Raw genomic sequence first — 21,307 nt, forward strand, 5'->3', positions numbered from 1 at the left:
TTAATGGGTTCACGGTATAAAAATTAAATAAGCGTAAACTCAATCCAAATTCGCAGTGAGTGTCTTGGCTAAGAGGGCTTCCATATAGGTTTGGGTCCTTGCTGAAAGCGTAGTTTTCGAAACGTCTTTAAGCTTACACCGCACAAAAGCTGACTGCTATAAAATAGCTGTGTATTCAGCCAAAAAGTATGCTCCATCAAAAAACCAAATACAGAAGAAAATAATTGTTTAAATAAATGAGTAAGAAATATGGGAAAACAAATATTGAATTTAAGAGAGTTTTGTACATTCTAAGAAATACAAAAAAGAAAGAAAATAAAAGATTAAATTGATGTATGATGAAGTTTAAAAAATGTTGCTTAAATTCTAAGAAATATAGAAAAAGAAAAATAGCTAAGTAATCTTCATTACTCAACCTTAGATTCTAACGGGTTTTCTAGAGAAATTGTATATCGATTATACCATTAACAATTGCATTTCAATTGTAGAACTTATTCAAATGAATTAGCTTGATTATTTCATGAGAATTTGAGTATTTTTGTTTTCTTGAGATTTTCTATTATGCAGTCGTAAATACGTTCTTATTAATAAATATCAAGAGTCAGAGCAATGGACACAACAAAGACGAGATAAGCTCTTTATTTAATTAAATAGATAAAAAAAAAGTGAAATAAAATATTTTGAAGTGGGTTAGGCAAATGCACAATTCGAAAGCTCAGTGATAAAGTAGAGGCCGAGCCGTTTGGTAAATATGTTCGATCTGGCAGGCAAACACATCTGTTATGTGGCCGACTGTGGAGGCATCTCGCTGGAGGCGTGCAAGGTGCTGATGAGAAAGAATATTGCAGTGAGTAATCAAGTGCTTTGGGACTCCTATGAATTGGTGTAATATCGCTACGATCCATCCAGAAACTCGCCATCCTTCACAGTGTGGAGAATCCGCAGGCCATTGCCCAGCTGCAGTCGATCAAGCACAGCACCCAGATCTTCTTCTGGACCTACGATGTGACGATGGCGCGCGAGGACATGAAGCAGTACTTCGACGAGGTCATGGTGCAAATGGACTACATCGATGTGCTCATCAACGGGGCAACGCTCTGCGACGAGCAGGACATCGATGCAACGATCAGCACCAACCTGACCGGAATGATGAACACCTGCGCCACGGTGCTGCCCTACATGGACAAGCAGCAGATGGGCAAGGGCGGCATGATTGTGAACGTGACCTCCGTGGTTGGACTGGATCCCTCGCCCGTCTTCTGCGCCTACAGTGCATCCAAATTCGGTGTGATTGGCTTTACCAGAAGTCTAGCGGCAAGTCTTTCCCTCTGATGGAGGTGTTCAGTGAATCGAGTGTAATGTCCATTTGTCTTCATAGGATCCCTTGTACTACTCGCAAAATGGAGTAGCTGTGATGGCCGTGTGCTGTGGACCCACCAAGCTTTTCGTCGATCGTAAGCTCACTGCTTTCCTCAGCTATGGCCAGTCGTTCGCCGATCGCCTCCGCACGGCTCCATGCCAGTCGCCCACTGTTTGTGCGAAGAACATCGTCAAGGCGATCGAGTGCGGCGAGAACGGACAGATTTGGATAGCGGACAAGGGCGGACTGGAGTTGGTGAAGCTACATTGGTATTGGCAAATGGCCGACCAATTGCTCCAATACATGCAGAGACCCCACCAGGACGAGGTAGAGGATGAAAATGATTAACAGTGCAACAGAAGCGCCAAGAAATACCACTCGAGGGCAATACAGATAAAATGAATACGTTAATGTGTGTTGATTCATTTTTGTATTTTTTTTTTTATATTATAAATTTGAGTAAAATTCTGATTGATAAAATAAAAAAAATAGTAGATGTCACTTAAATTTCAAGTAAAAACTATGTTGAGAAATTGGATACTGGAGAAAAAATAATTCGACTAATATAACTTTGTAGACAGTTTAGCAAAGGACTGCTTGTTATTGTTTATAATGTATGTACAGATCATTTACATATGTATAAGTAAATCGTACTCAGTTTTTCAACGTTTTCTTATTAGCCCTCCTGACAGCAACGGTTAGATCGAAATTTTTATGTAAAATAAATATATACCATATTGATTATTGCTATGCGTTATCCATATAAGTTTACTCATAGAAGCTTGTCTAGGGACAATAATAATATAGTAATTCAGACTAAAGTAGTTGCTGGGACTTTTTCAACATTAAGTTTTAGCGACACTGCACTGAAGGAACTATACCTTATTAAATTTAAATCTACATATATATGTTCTCATTAAGATATCTATTGAAGTACCTAAATTGTTGTACCTATATGGTACAAAATTATCTTGGTGCAGTGGCTGGACTAAAGTGTATTTATTCAGTACTCAATACATTGACCTGAAACAAATGTGGAACCTAAAATCATGCTAGTATGGTGTGTGTCTCTACTAAAATGCCCACGATGGTTGATGTCTATGCTCACCAGTTGCCGCAACCAACTTCGCGTGCCACATTGTATACAATCACTAACCAGAGAACACATAGACTAGACAACTAGTGGAAAGCTTTTTGCACGCTTTTTCTGGGAGTTTAGCACCCCAGACTGCTTTGAATTCGCTCGGCGAATTACTTTTAGGCTCGAGCAACGAAAATATACGAAAGCACAATCATTTCGCTTCACGCGCTCGACCGAGATGGTCAAATGTTGAACAAAAGATCCCTCTATGCTCAATTGTTCCCCTTGCTCTCTCTCTCTCTGTGCTCTTTGCTCTCTCAAATGTGTATATGTGTGTATGCATGTGAGCACAAGCAGCAGCTCTGAGCTGCCAGCTCATGAAAATTGAAATTTCTTCGCAGCAAGAACCCATGCCTTCCCTTCTGTGTGAAGAGTATACTGAACTTATCAAACCGTTTAACAAGCTCGTACAACATATGTATATGTGTTTTCGATATTACTTGTGGGAAGGGTATAAAAGCGTTGCTGCTCATCATGAAAATGCTTTCGCGACGAATGTGCACGCACACACTCTCCCTTGCTACATGTATTATGAACATTTGTGTGCCTGTGTGCATAGCTCTTGCTGTCTGCAGCGATTTCAGAGCCCCGAATTCGCATTTGGTAGATCTTGTGAACTTCTCACACATGCATACATGCATACATGCATATGTTTGATTGTGTGTACGCAGGGGCCACGATACTCACAAATGATGGGGTGGGTGATCATTGTAAAAGCATTTGACTGCCTTTGTGCCTTTATACATATGTGCGTGTGTGTATGTTTATGTATGTTTGCATTCGACATGAACATTGGCGTGTGCCTACCTCAACTTAGAATTGTGTGAAGGATTTTGAGCTTGAATTGAACAGGCGCGCTTATGTTTAAGTACCTGATTTTCTGTCAATGATCGTGGGTTTGCCTATCAGAACAATTTAGTACCTGATTAATCCCAGTGGGCACCCTTTTAAAAAGGTTCAATTTGACCTGTACGTGGATTAATATTTTTTAAAAGGGTCAAATTGACCTGCATATGTATGTGTGCACAAGTGCATGGGTTCCAAAATCGCATCCCATTTTGCCCACTGGGATTAATCAGGTACTAAATTGTTCTGATAGGCAAACCCACGATCATTGACAGAAAATCAGGTACTTAAACATAAGCGCGCCTGTTCAATTCAAGCCCAAAATCCTTCACACAATTCTAAGTTGAGGTAGGCACACGCCAATGTTCATGTCGAATGCAAACATACATAAACATACACACACGCACATATGTATAAAGGCACAAAGGCAGTCAAATGCTTTTACAATGATCACCCACCCCATCATTTGTGAGTATCGTGGCCCCTGCGTACACACAATCAAACATATGCATGTATGCATGTATGCATGTGTGAGAAGTTCACAAGATCTACCAAATGCGAATTCGGGGCTCTGAAATCGCTGCAGACAGCAAGAGCTATGCACACAGGCACACAAATGTTCATAATACATGTAGCAAGGGAGAGTGTGTGCGTGCACATTCGTCGCGAAAGCATTTTCATGATGAGCAGCAACGCTTTTATACCCTTCCCACAAGTAATATCGAAAACACATATACATATGTTGTACGAGCTTGTTAAACGGTTTGATAAGTTCAGTATACTCTTCACACAGAAGGGAAGGCATGGGTTCTTGCTGCGAAGAAATTTCAATTTTCATGAGCTGGCAGCTCAGAGCTGCTGCTTGTGCTCACATGCATACACACATATACACATTTGAGAGAGCAAAGAGCACAGAGAGAGAGAGAGCAAGGGGAACAATTGAGCATAGAGGGATCTTTTGTTCAACATTTGACCATCTCGGTCGAGCGCGTGAAGCGAAATGATTGTGCTTTCGTATATTTTCGTTGCTCGAGCCTAAAAGTAATTCGCCGAGCGAATTCAAAGCAGTCTGGGGTGCTAAACTCCCAGAAAAAGCGTGCAAAAAGCTTTCCACTAGTTGTCTAGTCTATGTGTTCTCTGGTTAGTGATACAATATACAATATTTCAGTGTGATTTCCCTTATTGAGTTTTAGCCGAACGAATTGAAGTTGGCTGCGCGAAACACATACATACATATGTACATAGTCTCAGGGAAAGTTAGCCTCGGTTATAATAAATAAAAATTTAAAATGAATATAATAAAATATAATGAAAGGGTTTGTTGGTAGCTTATAAAAATGCATGTATTATAGTAAATTTAATATAAAATCTTTAGAATGGGGTGTCTAAGAGACTTTTGCATAGCTTTTAAGAAAACAAGTGTGTACTGATGGAACCAGGCCTAGTTCACAAAGTTCTTATAATTGGGTTATTTGAATAGTAGTAGTCAACACAAACAGATCTTTATATGTATGTACATCTAATAGAGTAACTGATCTTAAATATATTTTGATAAATGTATAAAGATATATGGTAACCATAACCATATAGTCATGTCCTATATTAAATATGTATGCATTTTTTTGGGTTGCTATGTTTGATTTCTAGTATGTAAATAGGTGAGCCTGGCGTGCTTCACCATCATAAAATGATATTAGTGATTATAATCAAAGCTTTGTATATGCTTGTACGTAAATGTATTACCCTGTAAAGGCGAAAGACGTATATTACTTAAGGCAATATTCAATAGGACGCTAGAGTCCTGGACCAGGACTCCTGGTTGCTTAAATTCATACAATACTTTTTTTAATTCAATATAGAACCTTAGCTTTCGGCCGATCCGAACTACAAATATGCAAATACAAAGAAACTTCCTGATTCATCTACTAAAAGTATACCAACTATTTGTGAAATTATATCTCTAGAGTCTAGAGTACATCTATGCCTTGTATGCTTGTATGTTCTCTATATATAATAGAATATTTTTGCAGATTCCTAAACTGAAACTAATTATATTTATAATCAGGCAGTTTAGCCATTATGCATAGCGATGCATATAAGTTTCTTGTTGTTCTGCTTGAGTCTTCCGTTTCTCATTTATTTGTGAATGCCACAGCTTCTGCCACACCCACTAGAGAATCATTCAACGTCATCAGGGCCCCCCCAGCCCCCCGGCTATGCTCGTTTATGTGCCGTCTGATGCTGACGTTGATGCGCCTGTTGGAGGAGCCATTCGCCATTCGCCATTCACCATGTGTGAGAGACATGGGTCTCTGCTCATCCAAAAAGCAAAAACTAAATGATAAACGACTTTACAAGTGACTTGCAACAAAATGAGGCAACGCTGCAAGGATCAAATCTTGCCAACATGAAATAGTTGGCGACCCGGCCAACAAATTAGTCTTGGCAAACAAGGACATGAACAGAATCGGAGTTTTATACACACGCACTCACTCTCTCTCTCTGTGTGGGCCTTGAAATTAATGATTAAAATGGCCTGATAGATGGAAGATGGGCGACTCAGCCCGACGGCTGTCAAGACATTAGGCAGCATTCGCTGTGCCCATTTTCACCTGCAGCTGCGGCCATTTTTCAACACTGCTTAATGTGCGGGGCACGGTGGGGCCTGCCATGACAGGGGGCACATCCGTTAATTGCAGGCAAACGTCAAAAGTCGTCGTCTGTCAGCTGTGCCAAGCCAAGCCAAGCCAAGCCAAAACTTTGGCGTCCATGTCAGTAGCTGTCAAGTTGCAAAGTATACGAGTATATATACATCAGCAGACGTGGCATGGTCATGGCCGATAGTTGTTGCTTCTCTGCAGTTGTTGCTGTTGCTGTTGCTGCCCACTTTGGGCCAACAACAAAGATTGATGGGTGTTGTACAGCGGCGGCAGGCAAAACGGAGAATAAATGATGTTGGGTGATTATTTTTCTTCATTGAACTCGAAGCTGAGCAGCAGCCATCAGTCGCTGTTGCTGGCACTTTCTATTCCCCTCTCACTCTTATACTATCTCTCTCCCTCACACACTCTTCGACGATGTATCAACAGCCATTTTGACCATCAATCTCTGGAGCGACGAGCAGGCAGGCAGCAGGCATCAGGCAAACGGCTGGCACATCACGTGGCTCGTCCATTTCTTCATTCATTCATTCATTCATTCATTCATGCGCTCATTCTTTCGCTCATACGCAGCACATTTGGACAATCTATCAACTTGGCATTCGGTTCAAGAGGTGTACGAGAATCTCTGTTGTGTGCAAATCAACCATGTTGTGGCACATTATTCGCCATACTCACAATCGTCTCAGCAGACATGCTCGACGCGACGCTACCCTAGAGAGCAACAAAGCTCGCTGAAATATTATGACATTGCGGTCATTTGTTCTTGATGTTAAGTTGTCATATATTTATGCGATGATTATTATTCTTTATGTATTTAACTTATTTTAACCTATTTAATTAATTTATTTTGTTATTTGTTTATATTATTTTAGTTTTCTAATATATTATTTTATTTTTTTATTATTATTTTATTTTTTAATATTATTTTAATTTTTATTTATTATTATTTTATTTTTATTTTTTATTTTATTTAATTTTAGATTATGATTCATTATGATATTAATTTATTGTTAAATAAAAACTACTAAATTCTTTCTAATCTTGGAATAAAATGTAAACTACTTTTATTTTCTTTTTTTTTTTACATTTTCATTTCTATTTAAATGTTCACTATCGAGGAGTTGATCGGTTTCTTCAAGTAAATCAGGTTAAAGATCATAGATGTTGCATATCGGATATCCAGAATGATGTTTGCTTTCCGACTCTTTACGCTGTAAATAATTTGGGGTAAAATCAGTAAGATTATCTCGGAGCAGCGTGAGATGATATCTAACTCAGATCGAGTTTGCTTGAATAAAGTCTATAAATGTAAGTTATAATTTTTTCTATTCAAGAATCTTTGAAAATTCGGATATAAAATTATGCCTACCTTGCCGAATAAGCTAAAGTTTAAAGTTTCATGTATAGACTTATGCAATTTTAGGTTGATTTAAGTTTTACTAAATTACTTAAATTAAATACTACTCATAGGTAAACAATTTTTAATTTTATCTTAATTATTCATTCTTTCCCAAGCTGAAAGTTTCATTAGAGTATATTAGGAAATAAATAAATTACTGAGCAAACATTTTGCGCCAATAATAGTCTATTAAGGAGGATTTTCTTAGTGAGTCGCTAGCGCATAACTAACGTGCACACTTTGCTCTGGCAAACGTCTATGAAAACGAATTAAGCTCTCGTTTAGCTAGGAACCACAGAGCTAACTCGAATTTGTTTATGCCTTTGTTATCCTGTTGAACTTTTCAAGCGCCTACGAAGGGCTGAATGCGAAAGAAGTGCAATATTATCAATTACACGACAAATTTAGTGGGGCATTTGCTGGATTTGGCAGTGGGTAGCTGGTAGGGGCGTGTCCAGAGTGTCCGGGCCGGAGTCTGGGCGTGCTGCGTGTTGTTGAGCTGAATGAAATGCCCGGATGCAAACAATAAAATACATTTTCCGGTTACTTGTCACCCAGTTTTCTAACGTTTCACTCTCGTTGCCCCGCTGGCCCGCCGAGACGTAAAATCGCCAGCAAAGCTGACACATGCTGTTCTCCAGTCAGGCAGACAGACGGACGGACGGACAGACGGAGGGGTGAACCGGTGACAGGCGAGGGCCAGGACCCAAAGTTTTCTGGCAACTCCTCAGCAATTGCCAACGCAGCATTTCACTTTTGGCCAGATGTTGTTGTTTATTTTAGTATGTTCTAGTTGTTGTTGTAGCTTTTGTTGTTGTTGTTGTCCAAAGTCATGTCGACAATGGCTTTAGCTTTGCTTTTGACACTTGGTAAATGGCGCCGCCCGTTGAGCTCGGTCGCTGCAACAAACATTTTGCCCAACTGGGCGTGGCCAAACTGAGAAGCTGCGAAGCTGTGGGTGAGGTTGTGGGTGAGGCTGTGGGAGGGAGAGAGGGCGAGTGAGAGAGTTCACCCTCTTGTTCAACTACTGATTCAGCCCTGGCTTCTGGACAGCAACTTGTTTACCGCTGCACTTACGCTCGTCGCTCTTGAAAGCTGTTGGACTGCCTCGCTTGGCCGGACGGACGAACCCTTACTCTTATTTCGCTTGCCACTTGAATGTAAATTGTGCAGCAACTGCAGACGCACAGTGGAGTCGATTGAAGTTAGCTCCATAGCAAGGCAGCATTCCATTGTGGACGACAAGCTGGAGACAGTCATTTATCATGTGTGTAGCTGGAGGCAAGATTCGATGTCCTTCAAACTGTGGGCTGCGTCGCACGATGATGCCAATCGATGACAGCGCGACAGCTCGACTTCGAGCTGTAAACATGTTGTGCAAGCGAAGAGGAGGACTCGACAATGAGAGTAAACTATATGATAGAGATTTGTGGATCGTAGAAAAAAATGTGTATAGACCGATTACTATATAACACTATGAGTTTTAGAGCGTACTGAGTTTGTTATTTAACGTAAAGAGTGAGACAGGAAAAGAGTGAGACAGGGAAAAATACAGTTTTTGCCATTTGATGTACAAAATATGTATATATTTTTAATGGTATTAAAAATATAACAAATATTTTCCGTCTGAGCCTTTTTTACTTGCAAATATAATATATAAATGTAAATATTTTCTATGCTATAGTGCATTACATTGCTAATAGTTCTTCAACAAATGACATGATTCTTAAATAAATATTTCTAAACATATTTATATATATGTATTAAATAAAAACAAGTTATATATAAATATTAGTTAAAGTGAATATTTTAATTTATATCGCTTTTAATAAAATAAATAAAATATTTAGATTATAAATATAAATATATATATATATATTTTTTTTTTCATTTTACTATGTACACTTATATATTATTTAAAAAAAATTATATATTTTTTTAAAAAAAGGTTAAATTATTTTTACTATTATTTTATTGTTATTATTATTTTTATAATTTGGGACATTTTCGAAATAATTTTTATACTTATAAATATATTTATAAACTTTAAATTTTGAAATGAGTTTATATGGATTTTTATACCCTGAACCCATTGAAAATGGGAAATCAGGGTATAATGTTTTTGTGTAAAAGTATGTAACAGGCAGAAGGAATCATCGCAGACCCCATAAAGTATATATATTCTTGATCAGCACGACGAGCTGAGTCGATATAGCCCTGTCCGTCTGTCCGTCCGTCCGTCCGTCCGTCCGTCCGTCCGTCCGTCCGTCCGTCCGTCCGTCCGTATGAACGCCGAGATCTCAGAAGATATAAGAGCTAGAGAGCTGAAATTTTTTGTGCATACTCGTGAATACCATACGCAGTACGAGTTTGCTTTATTTTTTCGATAACTCATCCGATAACTTTTTTATCGAGAATAATCGAAAAATTGATTTTGTTTTTCGAGCCTCATCGGAGTACTATTAGACATAGAGACTTCAGATTTACTGTGTATATATATATGATGAATACAAACATTTTGTAATCAACAGATTTTGGATACCACGTCCCCTTCGCCCCAAATTTGTAAAAAACGTATTTCAAGTACTAGAGACTTGTGCTTTGGAATGTACACACATTTTGACCATATAATTACGCCCTGAAAATTTCATTAAGATCGTATGTTTACAAACGAAGTTATTCACCAAGTAAATTCTCATACTATTGCCCACACTGCAGCGCAGCCCAAGCGCAGTCGCTGCTTACTGCGCAGTTAGCAGAGCGCGGGCGCGTGAGGGTGGATGCATGTGTATGTATGTGTGCGTGCATAAAAGAAGTGCAGAATGATAAGAATATCAGCTTGGAGGGTTCAGGGTATCTCCTAGTCGAGCAGTCTCGACTAGAGTCTTCTTACTTGTTATGATATAGAGATTCTTAAAAAAATTTTTGAATAATTATTATAAAATTGTTATGTATATAATAATTTTTAAATTAAATTCATAAAAGCTGTTAACTTGCTATTTTTAAATCTTTTAAATATTTGTTTGTGTTTTACACATTTTATATATTTTCTAAGTCTAGCAAAATAAAATACTATTTATAAAATATTTATTAATGTTCTTTACCTAAAACTAATAAATTCATATATATTTATTAAATTAGTATAACAATCCTTAACTCAAATAACAAATCACTTTTCGTGCAGTTTCAAATAATAGTAAAATGAATACGTCAAAAGCGAGCCCTTGGGCTGAACCGTTTGCCATGGTTAGTATAATAAATTTTGACTGGAAAATAAACTGACCAAAACAGAGAAAGAGAGAGAGAGGGAGAGATGGAAGGAGAGACTGAGAGAAGTGCAACATCTTCATGACGCTGTGAGCTCGTGTCATAAAAGTCTTTTCCACATTTGTACGCCGGCTTGTCCAGCACGCAAAGGGGACAAAAAGCAGAGCAAAAAAAAAATTGAGAATATAAATCTTAGCGGTAAGTAGTAAATTTTCATTTTCACACCTTTCAACACTTTTCACACTAACACAACCAGAAGGAACATTTTGCTGTCAAAATCTGAACGAGAAGCTCTGTGAAGTACGAAAAAAAATAAAGAGAAGAGAACAGAACAGAACGGAACGGAACGAAAGGCCACTAGTCTAAAGAGTCGGAACTGTGCACTCCGACGACCTCCTCCGCCCCTCCGCCCCGCCCCCGCTATACGCTCGACACTCTACGGCTGACAGACTACACAAATACTGTCATACGCAGTGCAAAAAGCGTAGCAGCAAAGAGAGCGCCAAAGATTGGCAGAATGAGCAGTGAGCAGTTGAGGCGGAGAGCGGCGGGTCGAGGTAGAGGCAGGGCAGACAAAGTGCCTCTGAGCGTAAATAAATTGGAAATGTCCTTTGGCCTGGCACTGACTGGCGTTAGCCATACCCGTTGCTCGCCTCCATTTGGTATATCTATGGGGTCCCTGCATTGCAATGCGTCCGACGATGGAAGCCGATGCTTCCATTTTAATATTAATTTTACCCCAAAGCGCAGACGGTGCCCTCGGAACAAGCTGGATAGTATGGGTTAAGCATAGAACAGGATAGGATTGGAATGGAAAAGAAAGGAAAGGAAAGGAAAGGAAAGCTAAGGCCAGGCGAAAAGTTATTGCCTTGGCAGGCAGGCAGGCAGGCTGGCTGGTTGTCCGTCTGTCTGGCTGGCTGGCTGGCTGTCGGACAGGCCACCAAGCAAGCAGTAATCATGGGGCAAGGTTCCTGGGTAGCTGCAGTATCTTCTGCTCCTGCCGCTGCCGTTGTCAGCTGAAGCAATTTATGTCAGTGCATATCCGACAGCCTGGCAGTTGCAAGCCATGTGCGAGAGCCCGGTCTCCTTAAACCAACACCAAAGTGTCCTTGTTGGAGCCAACAGCACAACAGAGCGACGACAAGAACAACAAGAATGTGCAGGCACCTATCAAGTTATCAAGCTGGCAAAAGTCGCCTACCCAGCTATCAGCTATCAGACCCACCACAGCTCGCACAGCTCTCGCCCAGCCTGCCTCATCTCCTGATCCTCGCCTGCTCTTAGCTCTCTCTCTCTCTCTCTCTATCTCTCCCTTCTCGCCGGCTGTTCGCGAATCCTTGTTATTCTGGCAACGACATCGAGCAGGCCAAAAGTTTAGCACAACCTTTGATTTATATTTGTTCTCCTGCTCTTCCCTCGGCCAGCCTGTTGTTCTGTTGCTCTGGCTCCTGCTCCAGCTCCAGCTCTGCCAAGGGAATCGCTTTATTTCTGGACTGCACTCGGCTGGGCTTCCCTTTTAGCACACCGGAAGCCAACAAATATTTATTAGTTTGTTAAATTGTGAATTGGCCAGCACGTCGTTCACTCTACGAGCTTTGTATTCGATTGTGTGGCCTCCCATCCCTCCCTCCCTCTCTCTCACTCCCTCTCTCTCTCTTTCTCTTTTGTATTTGGTTGGCCTTTGGTCTCGAGCTCGTTTGGCCTGTCAAATGTAAGAGATTCCATTATTATTTTTCATTGTCCTGCACTTTGACACCCTTTCGGGCAGACACGCCCCCAAAATGCATGCTGGAAAATTCAAAAGGGTTGAGCGCATATACATAGTTGGTAAATCTGTGTTATTCGAGCTCGAGGTCGATTGGAATTATGTTAATGGGCTGCCTCATTGCAGTCTTGTTTTGATGTATAATATTTTAATTAAAATGTAAATCGAAATGATTAAGTGTTTCCAATTTATATGTAATTTTTCATAAGCACAAACCACTGAAAATCGTCGGCACGGCACAAAGGCCCATAATTAATTACAGCGCCCCGAGCAGCACGAAACGAAGGGCAACAACAGCAGCGCCGAGCTAATGACAAACGAACAGCCAGCCAACCATCATTCGAAGTCCAAGTCGAAGTCGAAATACACTCTCTGCCCGTTGCCCGCTCCTCGTCCGATACCGCAGCTGATTAATGATGGGCAAGGCATTGCCGAATGTGCGAGCGAGAGCGAGAGAGAGATTGTTCTGTCGAAATGAGCACAACATCATCATGATAATGAACATTATGTGATAAATCAGTGGAGCTGCAGCGAGCGCCGCTGAAATTTCTGCCGCACAATAATAAATTAATATAAATGATACTTAATTTTATGATTAATGATATTGATGAGTTTCCACAGGCTGTCCCAGCTCAAAGCTCACGGCTCACGGCTCACAGCTCACAGCTCAGGGCTCACGGCTCATGGCTGATAGCCTGTCCATTGGCCAGCTGGACAGGCCGAAAGGGTCGAGATAAAAAGTTTCATAAATTTATCAACGATAAATCAGTAAATGCTTTCTCTCTCTCTCCCTCTCTCTCTCTCTCTCTCTTATACAATAAATAAAAATAAATAATACATAATTACAACATGTGATTATGGGCCGCCTTCAGCCAAATTGATGAGTTGAACCGACCGACGCCTTCGATTCTGAATGAATATATTCTTGTGGTCCGCTGTGCCTCGGACAAATGATGTGCCCCACTTTGGGCACATGATGTAATGGACTTAACATATTGATGGAAATCTGTAATTTATGTTCAAATATAATTACAAGTCCACATAGTAATAATAATGATAATAAAATTATAATTCAATATAGAAACTATAATAATTTTTACGGTTAATTCAAATCATTTAAAGGCAGTTGCGAAATATCACATGTATTCCATAGTAAAATAATTGCTAATATTAATTAATATAAGAAAATAGTATAAGAAAACATAAGAAACTATAACAAATAACTATTATATAAATATTAACTATTTATAATTTATATTTAATGGTTTCACTGCTTTTAAATAAAGTCGAAATTTTTAATAAAGTCGAGATCTGAAAGAAAGTTTTGTATAAAAAACATATATGCTGTTGAAAAGTAAATGGTACATAAAATAATATAAGCTAAATAGAGGGCATAAGAGTAAAAGTTTTGATTTGAAATACTTCGAGCTAGTTGAGTTGAACAAAATTCGATTGGAAAGTCTTTGTTATATGACTAAAAGCTAACTAAGCAAACAATACATATATACAAATGCCCTGACGTGGGCGAGAGAACAGCGTGGGGTCTACACCCCAGTGACAGGTCTTCAATTTTTTTTAAATGTTTAAAATGAATCAAAAGCTCAGCTCAGAGCTAAATTTATTTATAATATTTTGTTTTTATTAATTTAATTTTTTGTTTTTACTATTTTTTATTAATTTCCAAATAATATGCAATAAATATAATTATTTCAATTTATTAATTTATTTTAAAAATTTACATACTGTCGCCAAATACCCAAGGTAGGTCGACATTTCAATAAGAATCCCCCCACGACCCTTGTCTACGCCCCTGGGTGTATGTATGGCAAGTGCTAAAAGCCATCCAAAGCGAACTTTCCCAATCAGCAGCTGCAGCAAATGGAAACTGACATCTGATTCCTCATCTCGACGCAGAGACGCATTGCACATGATAAAAGGGGACAAATCGAGAATTGCGTAAGTCGCACAAGTTAAACTGTCAACGGCAGCCAAATAGGCGACAACAAAAGTTTCGCTCCGTGCGGGTCGCAAAAGTGAGAAGTTAAGCAAAAGGAGAGAAAAGCTTCAAAATGAAAAAAAAGAGAGAGAGCAGAAGGTTAGACAAATTCGAAAGCCCTTTCTTATGCCTGGCTGATGCGAGAGCAACTGGGCAGGAAGCTAAATGGAAAATGTTTTTGCTTCTGGCATTGTTTCTTCCATTTGTTTTTACAAAAGTGCAATTTGCGCCCAACACAGCCGCAGCCAGGGCAACGGGGCAGCTGTACGGCGGAGCCTGGTAAATAACGAGACACAAAACACGAGACACACACAAGAGTGTTGACAATGGCAAAAGAAACAATGAGCGTTACACAACACACAAACACATGACAAAAGCAAAGAAAAATCTCTTTTGTGCTATGGCAAACAGCAGCAGAAAAAATCACACAAAACTTTTCAATATAATCTCCGAACTTGGAGTGTGTGGCATATGTTGTTGTCTGGCCTCCTGGGCAGGGGTGGGTGGCTGAGGGTCCCTCTGGATCATCTGTGGCTGAAGCGGCTGCTGCTGGAAAACAGCGAAAAACTGAGACGCAGCCGAAAAGAAAGTAAAAAGAACTGCAAAATTGCAATAGCAGCAACAGCAGCTGCCACGCCCCCCGCGCCTCTAGCCATGCAGTCGCCCCCGCCGGTTGAAAACAAATGCGTACGTGACACTTGGTGGCTCAGATATAAGAACGTCACATAACTCAACGTGATTAACGTCTTTTGACGCTCTCAACCAGAGTCGAGAGGCAACTCCATGCACCCCGACCAGTGCCAGCTCCAGTTCCTGTTCCAGCACCAACTCCAGTTCGAGCTGCCCGTGTCGCGCCGTCTGCATTCAGAAATATTGCCAACAATAAAACAAGTGCTCCTCTCTGCTGCTGCTCAGTGGGTTTAGTGGGTTCAGTGGGTTTGGTGGGTTCGTCACACAGGGCTGTTTGCCATTTAGCGACATTTTCTATTATGCGATTGCGTCTCAGTTATTTATGTGTCTCTGGCAGCGAGCTCTCCTTCTACCGATGCTAGTGAATATAAATGACTTGCATGGCATAGGGTATTCAATAAACAGGTTAGAGCAAAGGCAAATCCAGTTATATAATCACATAGCTCATGCAAATGGGGTCAGACTTATGAATCTGCAGATTTACAATCTTTAACAAAAATTGAGGTGCTTGAATGAATGCGGATAATTATAATAAAAATGCTCTTTCTAAAGCTGAGTTGGTGATGTTTTTTAAGATTAATAGAAGTTATTATATGTGAGATATTCAAAATTCTTATTAACGACTCTGTAAGCATTAAAATAAGTTGCAAAAAAAAAACAACACATACACACAAATAAAAAATATCAGAAAAACAATTTGTTTTCTTTTTATTTTATTTTATATATATCTATTTTTTTATAAATTATAAAAAATTTAAGAACAAATTTGTTTCATAAATTATAAACATTTTTATAACAAACAAAATTATTTTATTAAATAAAATATAATAAATAAAAATATATAAAATAATATAATAGGTAAATAAAAAAATAAATAAATATATCACAAAGAAAAGTACTATAAATAATTAAAATAATACATTTAAGTTATGACCACAGGTCATTTAAAAAACTATGCAAAAATTTCAAAATAACTTAAGAGAAAAAATATATCCATATGTTATAAGGAAAGTACCCACAGATCTTGTGATATAAAAATTCGATGATGGTGTTATTAATTAATATAAAATATATAAGTTTATGAAAGTATACTCATTATTAATATTATTTTTTTTAATAATAAACAACAAATAAAATGAAAAATACACAATAAAGTATATATACATTCTCTATTGTACTCTAAAAATTTGATAATACTAAAAGAAAACTCGCAAGAGTTTTATGCATTGCCAATTTAAATGTTTCCTGTCGAAATGAAATATGAAATTATGAAGTAAAAATCTTATATAAAAAAGATTTGTATTTTCTGTCAATAAATATAAGAATTTTCTAATTATTGCCAGTTCGCCAAGTTCAAATGCTCTTCACAATTACAAATGGAACTTATTGACGGACGATTTCATTGACAACTCGGTTGATGATCATCAATGTGGCTCTCTTCGGGCTGAACCAATTATGCGGTAGTGTTGAGTGTTCCATAGCGGCAAATCGGATTCGACATTTCACTGTGTGGAGTTCTAGGTTTGTTAAGGGAATGACTGACGGTTCCAGCTGTGCCTAAGTCAACTTTAATGACACGCGGCGCGATCGACAGCGACGCACGGCTACTGAATTCTCAATTCACACACATACATAACAGATGTGAGCACATAACTCACTCAAAGTGTTCATACATTAATCATTAGCGTCCAGTTGCTGCATCCGAATCGAAATCGAAATCGAAATGTTGTTCACACATTTCGAGTTGAATTAGTGAGCGGGTATCATGAATGGCCAGTCGAATGCAGTGGGACTCCGACTCCGACTCTGACTTTGACCACATGCGGTCCTCGCACACACACACACACACACATATAAATATAATCAGAAATGAAAAGAAAAGAAAAGCCGCCGACAAAGCGCCCCCAGTTCGGTTCGTATCATTCAAAAAGTCAAGAAATGCGCAAAACCAAAGGCCCGCCAATCGTCATCCATCGTTATAATAATTTTGTAACGTTTCACGTGGCGTTCGAGAAATTGAAATCAGCGTGAGGCCAGGCCATTGCGATTGGCAATGGGGGCAACCGGGAGTTGTTGTTTCTCAGGGAAAAATGCAAAGCACAGCGCGGTTTCGCTGACAATCAGTGATGCACATTTTTATTTATTTATTTATTTTTCAGAGTAAAAAAGCAAGATTGACCAATAAAAATCAAAGAAAAGGCGAAATCTAAAAAATAATAATACAAATGAAGTTATTATTACTATATCAATAAAGCTATTATTTTCCCAAGCTTAAATAATCGTGCGTATCTACAAAATCAAAACATGTTAATTAATATTAAAAATAATACATTTAAATAAAAGATTATGAGATTTATATAATGTTATCCCAGCTGTCCTATGCAATGGTTCTATATCCAGTCCAAGCTGGGTCCAGAATAAATTACCGCAAAATCTAAAATACCTATACAAAACAAGATATAGATATGATGATATGAACAGATTTTGTTATAGGTATTCTAGAAGAATGATGTTATTTTAGACAACATACCAAAAAATGAATAATGTTCTATTCTTATATATCTCGCAATAGGACCTATGAAAATCAGATCTAGCGGGAAAAAGGCGAAAAGCGCATCACTGCTTACAATGGCAATGCTATAGTCTTTTGCTAACACAAAATACGTTAGCGGTCATCGGGCGGGCAAGACGCATATTTTATATTTAATTGGGTAGGCCGAGCAGTGCTTCAAACGTAGGGAATTTTTACACTCGAATAACGTCCTGTTCTCCGTATACATCATCCATTTTTCGCAGGGAGCCAAACCGACCCACGCACGCGTTGCGAGCATCTTTCTTTTCTCTTTCTCTCTTTCTCTTTCAATCTCCCTCTCTTTTTCTTGTGTCTAAAGCTTAACCGGCCTAGTCGGCTGTCAAGTCCATTGTTCAGCTCAGTTGCTGCCTGCTGCCTGTATGTGGCAGCTTGACAGGCCGAGTGACAGATTTGCCCACAAAACAATTCGTGAGCCATGCGAACTTCTTCCCTACTAAAAACTGACCTCGAGGCCAAATGGGCGCCGGCACGAAATTGGGTATGCGTTAAATGCATACATATATGAGTGTGTATATGTGAATGCATGTCTGTGTGTGTGTGTGTGTGTGTGTGTTGGGCCTTTTGCTCCTACAGTTTCCAATTTATCCTTTTCAACTTTATTCCTATCTCGAGTGGACAGCAATGACAGGAGATGATTCCCTTCTAAGGTCAGCTACGTTCTCTTCTTTTGCCCAGTTTCATTTAGTTTGATGTAGATGGATTCATTTGTAGTCTTTTAATATGTAAATGCTTGTGAACTTATAGTTATAGAATATTGAATTGTAAAGCATTTTCAGGATAAATTATGATAGATGTTGGAATTAAAATTTAGTATTAGTACTATATTATACTTGATTTTAATAAAATTTTTTTTAAATTGGGTAAAGATTATTAAAAGTAAATATAATTATTATTATGTGATAGACTAAGTGCGAAAAAAATTGAAATTATAAATGTAATATTATATATTAATAAAAATGTCATTAACTAAAATAGAAAGAAAGACAGCCTATCGATCTCTTTCTTTCTATTTTACTTGGCAGGGCACCATTAAAACTTTCAGCTCGCATATTGATTACTTTTTAAACCACATAAGTCATAAAGACTATACAATTTTAACTCTATTTCGATTGGTGCAAACCTTATATATCTGAGGAACTCCATCTAAACATTGAGTATATGTATGGATTTTTTATTTTTATTACTAGCTGTATATAATTAAGAAAAGCTATTAAATTAGTTAACAAAACTTGAATTTTCTTGTAAAAAAAAACCTATTTTGTCAATTAACTGTTCGGCCTATGTGGGAGAAGCTAGGAAAATACTCAAAGCTGGCAGAAGACTCAGACGATGCCACACAATAAACATACCCATGCGGGCTATGAGTTGAAATAAATGTATAAATTTTAAATAAATAATGGTATTTCTTTTATAATTTCTCTTTACCTACGTTCTCTTAGTCCTTGCGAATTTCATTCTTTGATTGTTGCTGTCCATAGTCCTAGGAATGTATATACATTAACATTAATTTATATATAATATTTAGATTGAGTTGTTTTCAAAATAATGTGAAATTGTGTGAATATTTGTTTTAAAAAATATACATATGAACAAATTTTAATAATAATAAAATAATAATAAAATCAATAATAAATATTAATATTAATATATAATAATTATAAAATTAAAAAAAAAAACTGCTAGATGTTCAAAATCAATTTCTCATTATGGACTTACATCTTGACCTCTCATTATTATATAGCGTTGCTCACCCAACATAAACCGAGTGTTTATGAGGCCACCCAACTGGTCAGCTCCACAGAGTCAACTAAATGGACCCTTGGCTTGTGAGAAGTGTTCAAGGAGCAACAGCAAATCAACTCATCAGCAGCTCAGCCAGTGCGTGCATGTGTGTGTGTGGCTTCAAATGCAAAACTAATAGCAGGCAGAGCCTTTTAGGAGCAGCTGAGTGCAGTCGCATTATAAATGCAGCCATAAATACGTCATTAACTCAGACTGTGGCCACAAAGGGCTGCGACGGCAACGACATAATAAATTAATTATATGCAACATCAGCAATGCCCCAGGCAAAGATGATGGGGCCCCCCTCAGCCCCTCAGCCCCTCAGCCTTTCAGCCCCGCTGTCGCGTGAGCAGTCAATGTTGACGAGAGACAGAGAGACGGAGAGACATAGAGCATACGAGGGACGGCCCTCTCTGCTGATCGCGCCATGCCGCTCCCAGTGGCTGCCACTCTTGACAGGCACGAGCAAACAAGGGGTGTGGACCAAGGGGGCGAGGGGTGCTGGTGGTGTAGGAAATAGTTTAGCATGTGTGGCATCGCATGGCAAGGCAAGGAGGCAGACAGAGACTTGCATTTGAGTCGAGGTGAGGCGGGGCGAGGCAACCAACCAACCAACCAACCAACCAACCAGGCAGCCAGTCAAACAGGCAATCCATCCATCAGCCGCTGGCAGACAGCAATTGCAAGTTGCAAGTTGATGTGGATACCCTAACCAAGGGTGGGTATATCGATTCGCAAAGATGTTGCACAACTCTCACATTGCCTAGGGCATTAAGACGTCGTCTTGGTTAAGGCAGCTCGCTCTACTGGTTTAATATATTATTATAGCTGTTGTTGTTGCTGTTGTTGTTGTTGTTACATGGTTAAAGAGTCTCGCACAAATGTTGCTGACATCGCCGACTGGCAGGCAGCCCGCTTCTAGTTGGAAGTGAAGGCCCGGCCGGCTCTTATTGGGGCGTTCTGATTGGAAAATCAAGTGTGCGCATGTTTGCCTGCTTTTAATGGGCGACTGATGGCTGCAACATCGCTAATTGCGAATGCTTGACGCATGTTGCAGCCACTTGGCTCAGACACGGACGGCAACAGCAACAGCAACAGCAACAGCAGCAACAGCAACAACAACAACGATTTAGACAGTTCAGCCAAGTCATCCAGTCAGTTGGCAATCAAGCCTGAGCAGAAGCAACAGTGAGTGGTGCGAGTGCTGGATGAGGGGGTGGTGTGGGGCGGTGTTTAAGTGGAGGCACGAACTCTTTAGTTGCACAGCTCTTGGCGCGTTGCGTGATTTTTAATTAGTTTTCTTAGAAATTAAATTGTTAATTTGATCGACGCATTTTCTGCGCTGCTCCGCTGCTAAGTGGATACTCTGCCACTTCCTTCTCCCCCAGCTGCTGCCCCTGCTGCTGCACCTCTTCGTCTTCTTCTTCATCATGTTGTTGCCTGTTGCTTGGCTCTTTGTCTACTCATTAATGCCAATTCTGGCGCGCCAGTGTTGACGCCTGCCGCGACACGACAGCCCCAGCCAGTCCGACATTAGATACGGCCATCACTCAACAACAACAGCAACAACAACAACAACTTTAGCAGTAATGTATTGCATTTTTCGCTATGGCAAGTTTTATGGGTCTTGCGAGTAGAAGAGCATGACGCGCTGGCCCCGCTTGGGATCTCGGCAAGATCATAAAATATGCATAAGCGCATATAAGTGGAAGATCTGAAAGCTGATAATCGGACAGCACTGAATACACATATACCTAAATATATATACATACATATGAATATAGCTCACATGCCGCGAGATAACA

The 21,307-nt window shown here is 39.2% G+C and overlaps 2 protein-coding genes across 2 annotated transcripts in view; both read left to right on the top strand.

Annotated features, from left to right (window-relative positions):
* numb (NUMB endocytic adaptor protein) overlaps nt 1-21,307 on the top strand; it is a 187,242-nt gene that overhangs the window by 159,522 nt on the left and 6,413 nt on the right. The gene's annotated exons all lie outside the window — the stretch shown is intronic.
* Adhr (Adh-related) lies at nt 688-1,735 on the top strand. Its single transcript, XM_030385320.2, has 3 exons — nt 688-847; nt 910-1,314; nt 1,379-1,735. Exons 1-3 carry the CDS (start codon nt 752-754, stop codon nt 1,706-1,708), a joined length of 831 nt encoding a protein of 276 aa, XP_030241180.1. The 5' UTR covers nt 688-751; the 3' UTR covers nt 1,709-1,735.

The sequence above is a fragment of the Drosophila navojoa genome, chromosome 3, assembly GCF_054131105.1.
Source record: "Drosophila navojoa isolate 15081-1374.11 chromosome 3, UAZ_NAV_1.0, whole genome shotgun sequence".
Taxonomy (NCBI): Eukaryota; Metazoa; Arthropoda; class Insecta; order Diptera; family Drosophilidae; genus Drosophila; species Drosophila navojoa.

Bases quoted from the DNA above. Each gene is read 5' to 3' on its own strand.
- Adhr (XM_030385320.2), top strand. From the start codon at position 752: ATGTTCGATCTGGCAGGCAAACACATCTGTTATGTGGCCGACTGTGGA. The intron at 848-909 runs GTGAGTAATCAA...CGATCCATCCAG, and splicing joins TGATGAGAAAGAATATTGCA to AAACTCGCCATCCTTCACAG. The intron at 1,315-1,378 runs GCAAGTCTTTCC...TTGTCTTCATAG, and splicing joins GCTTTACCAGAAGTCTAGCG to GATCCCTTGTACTACTCGCA.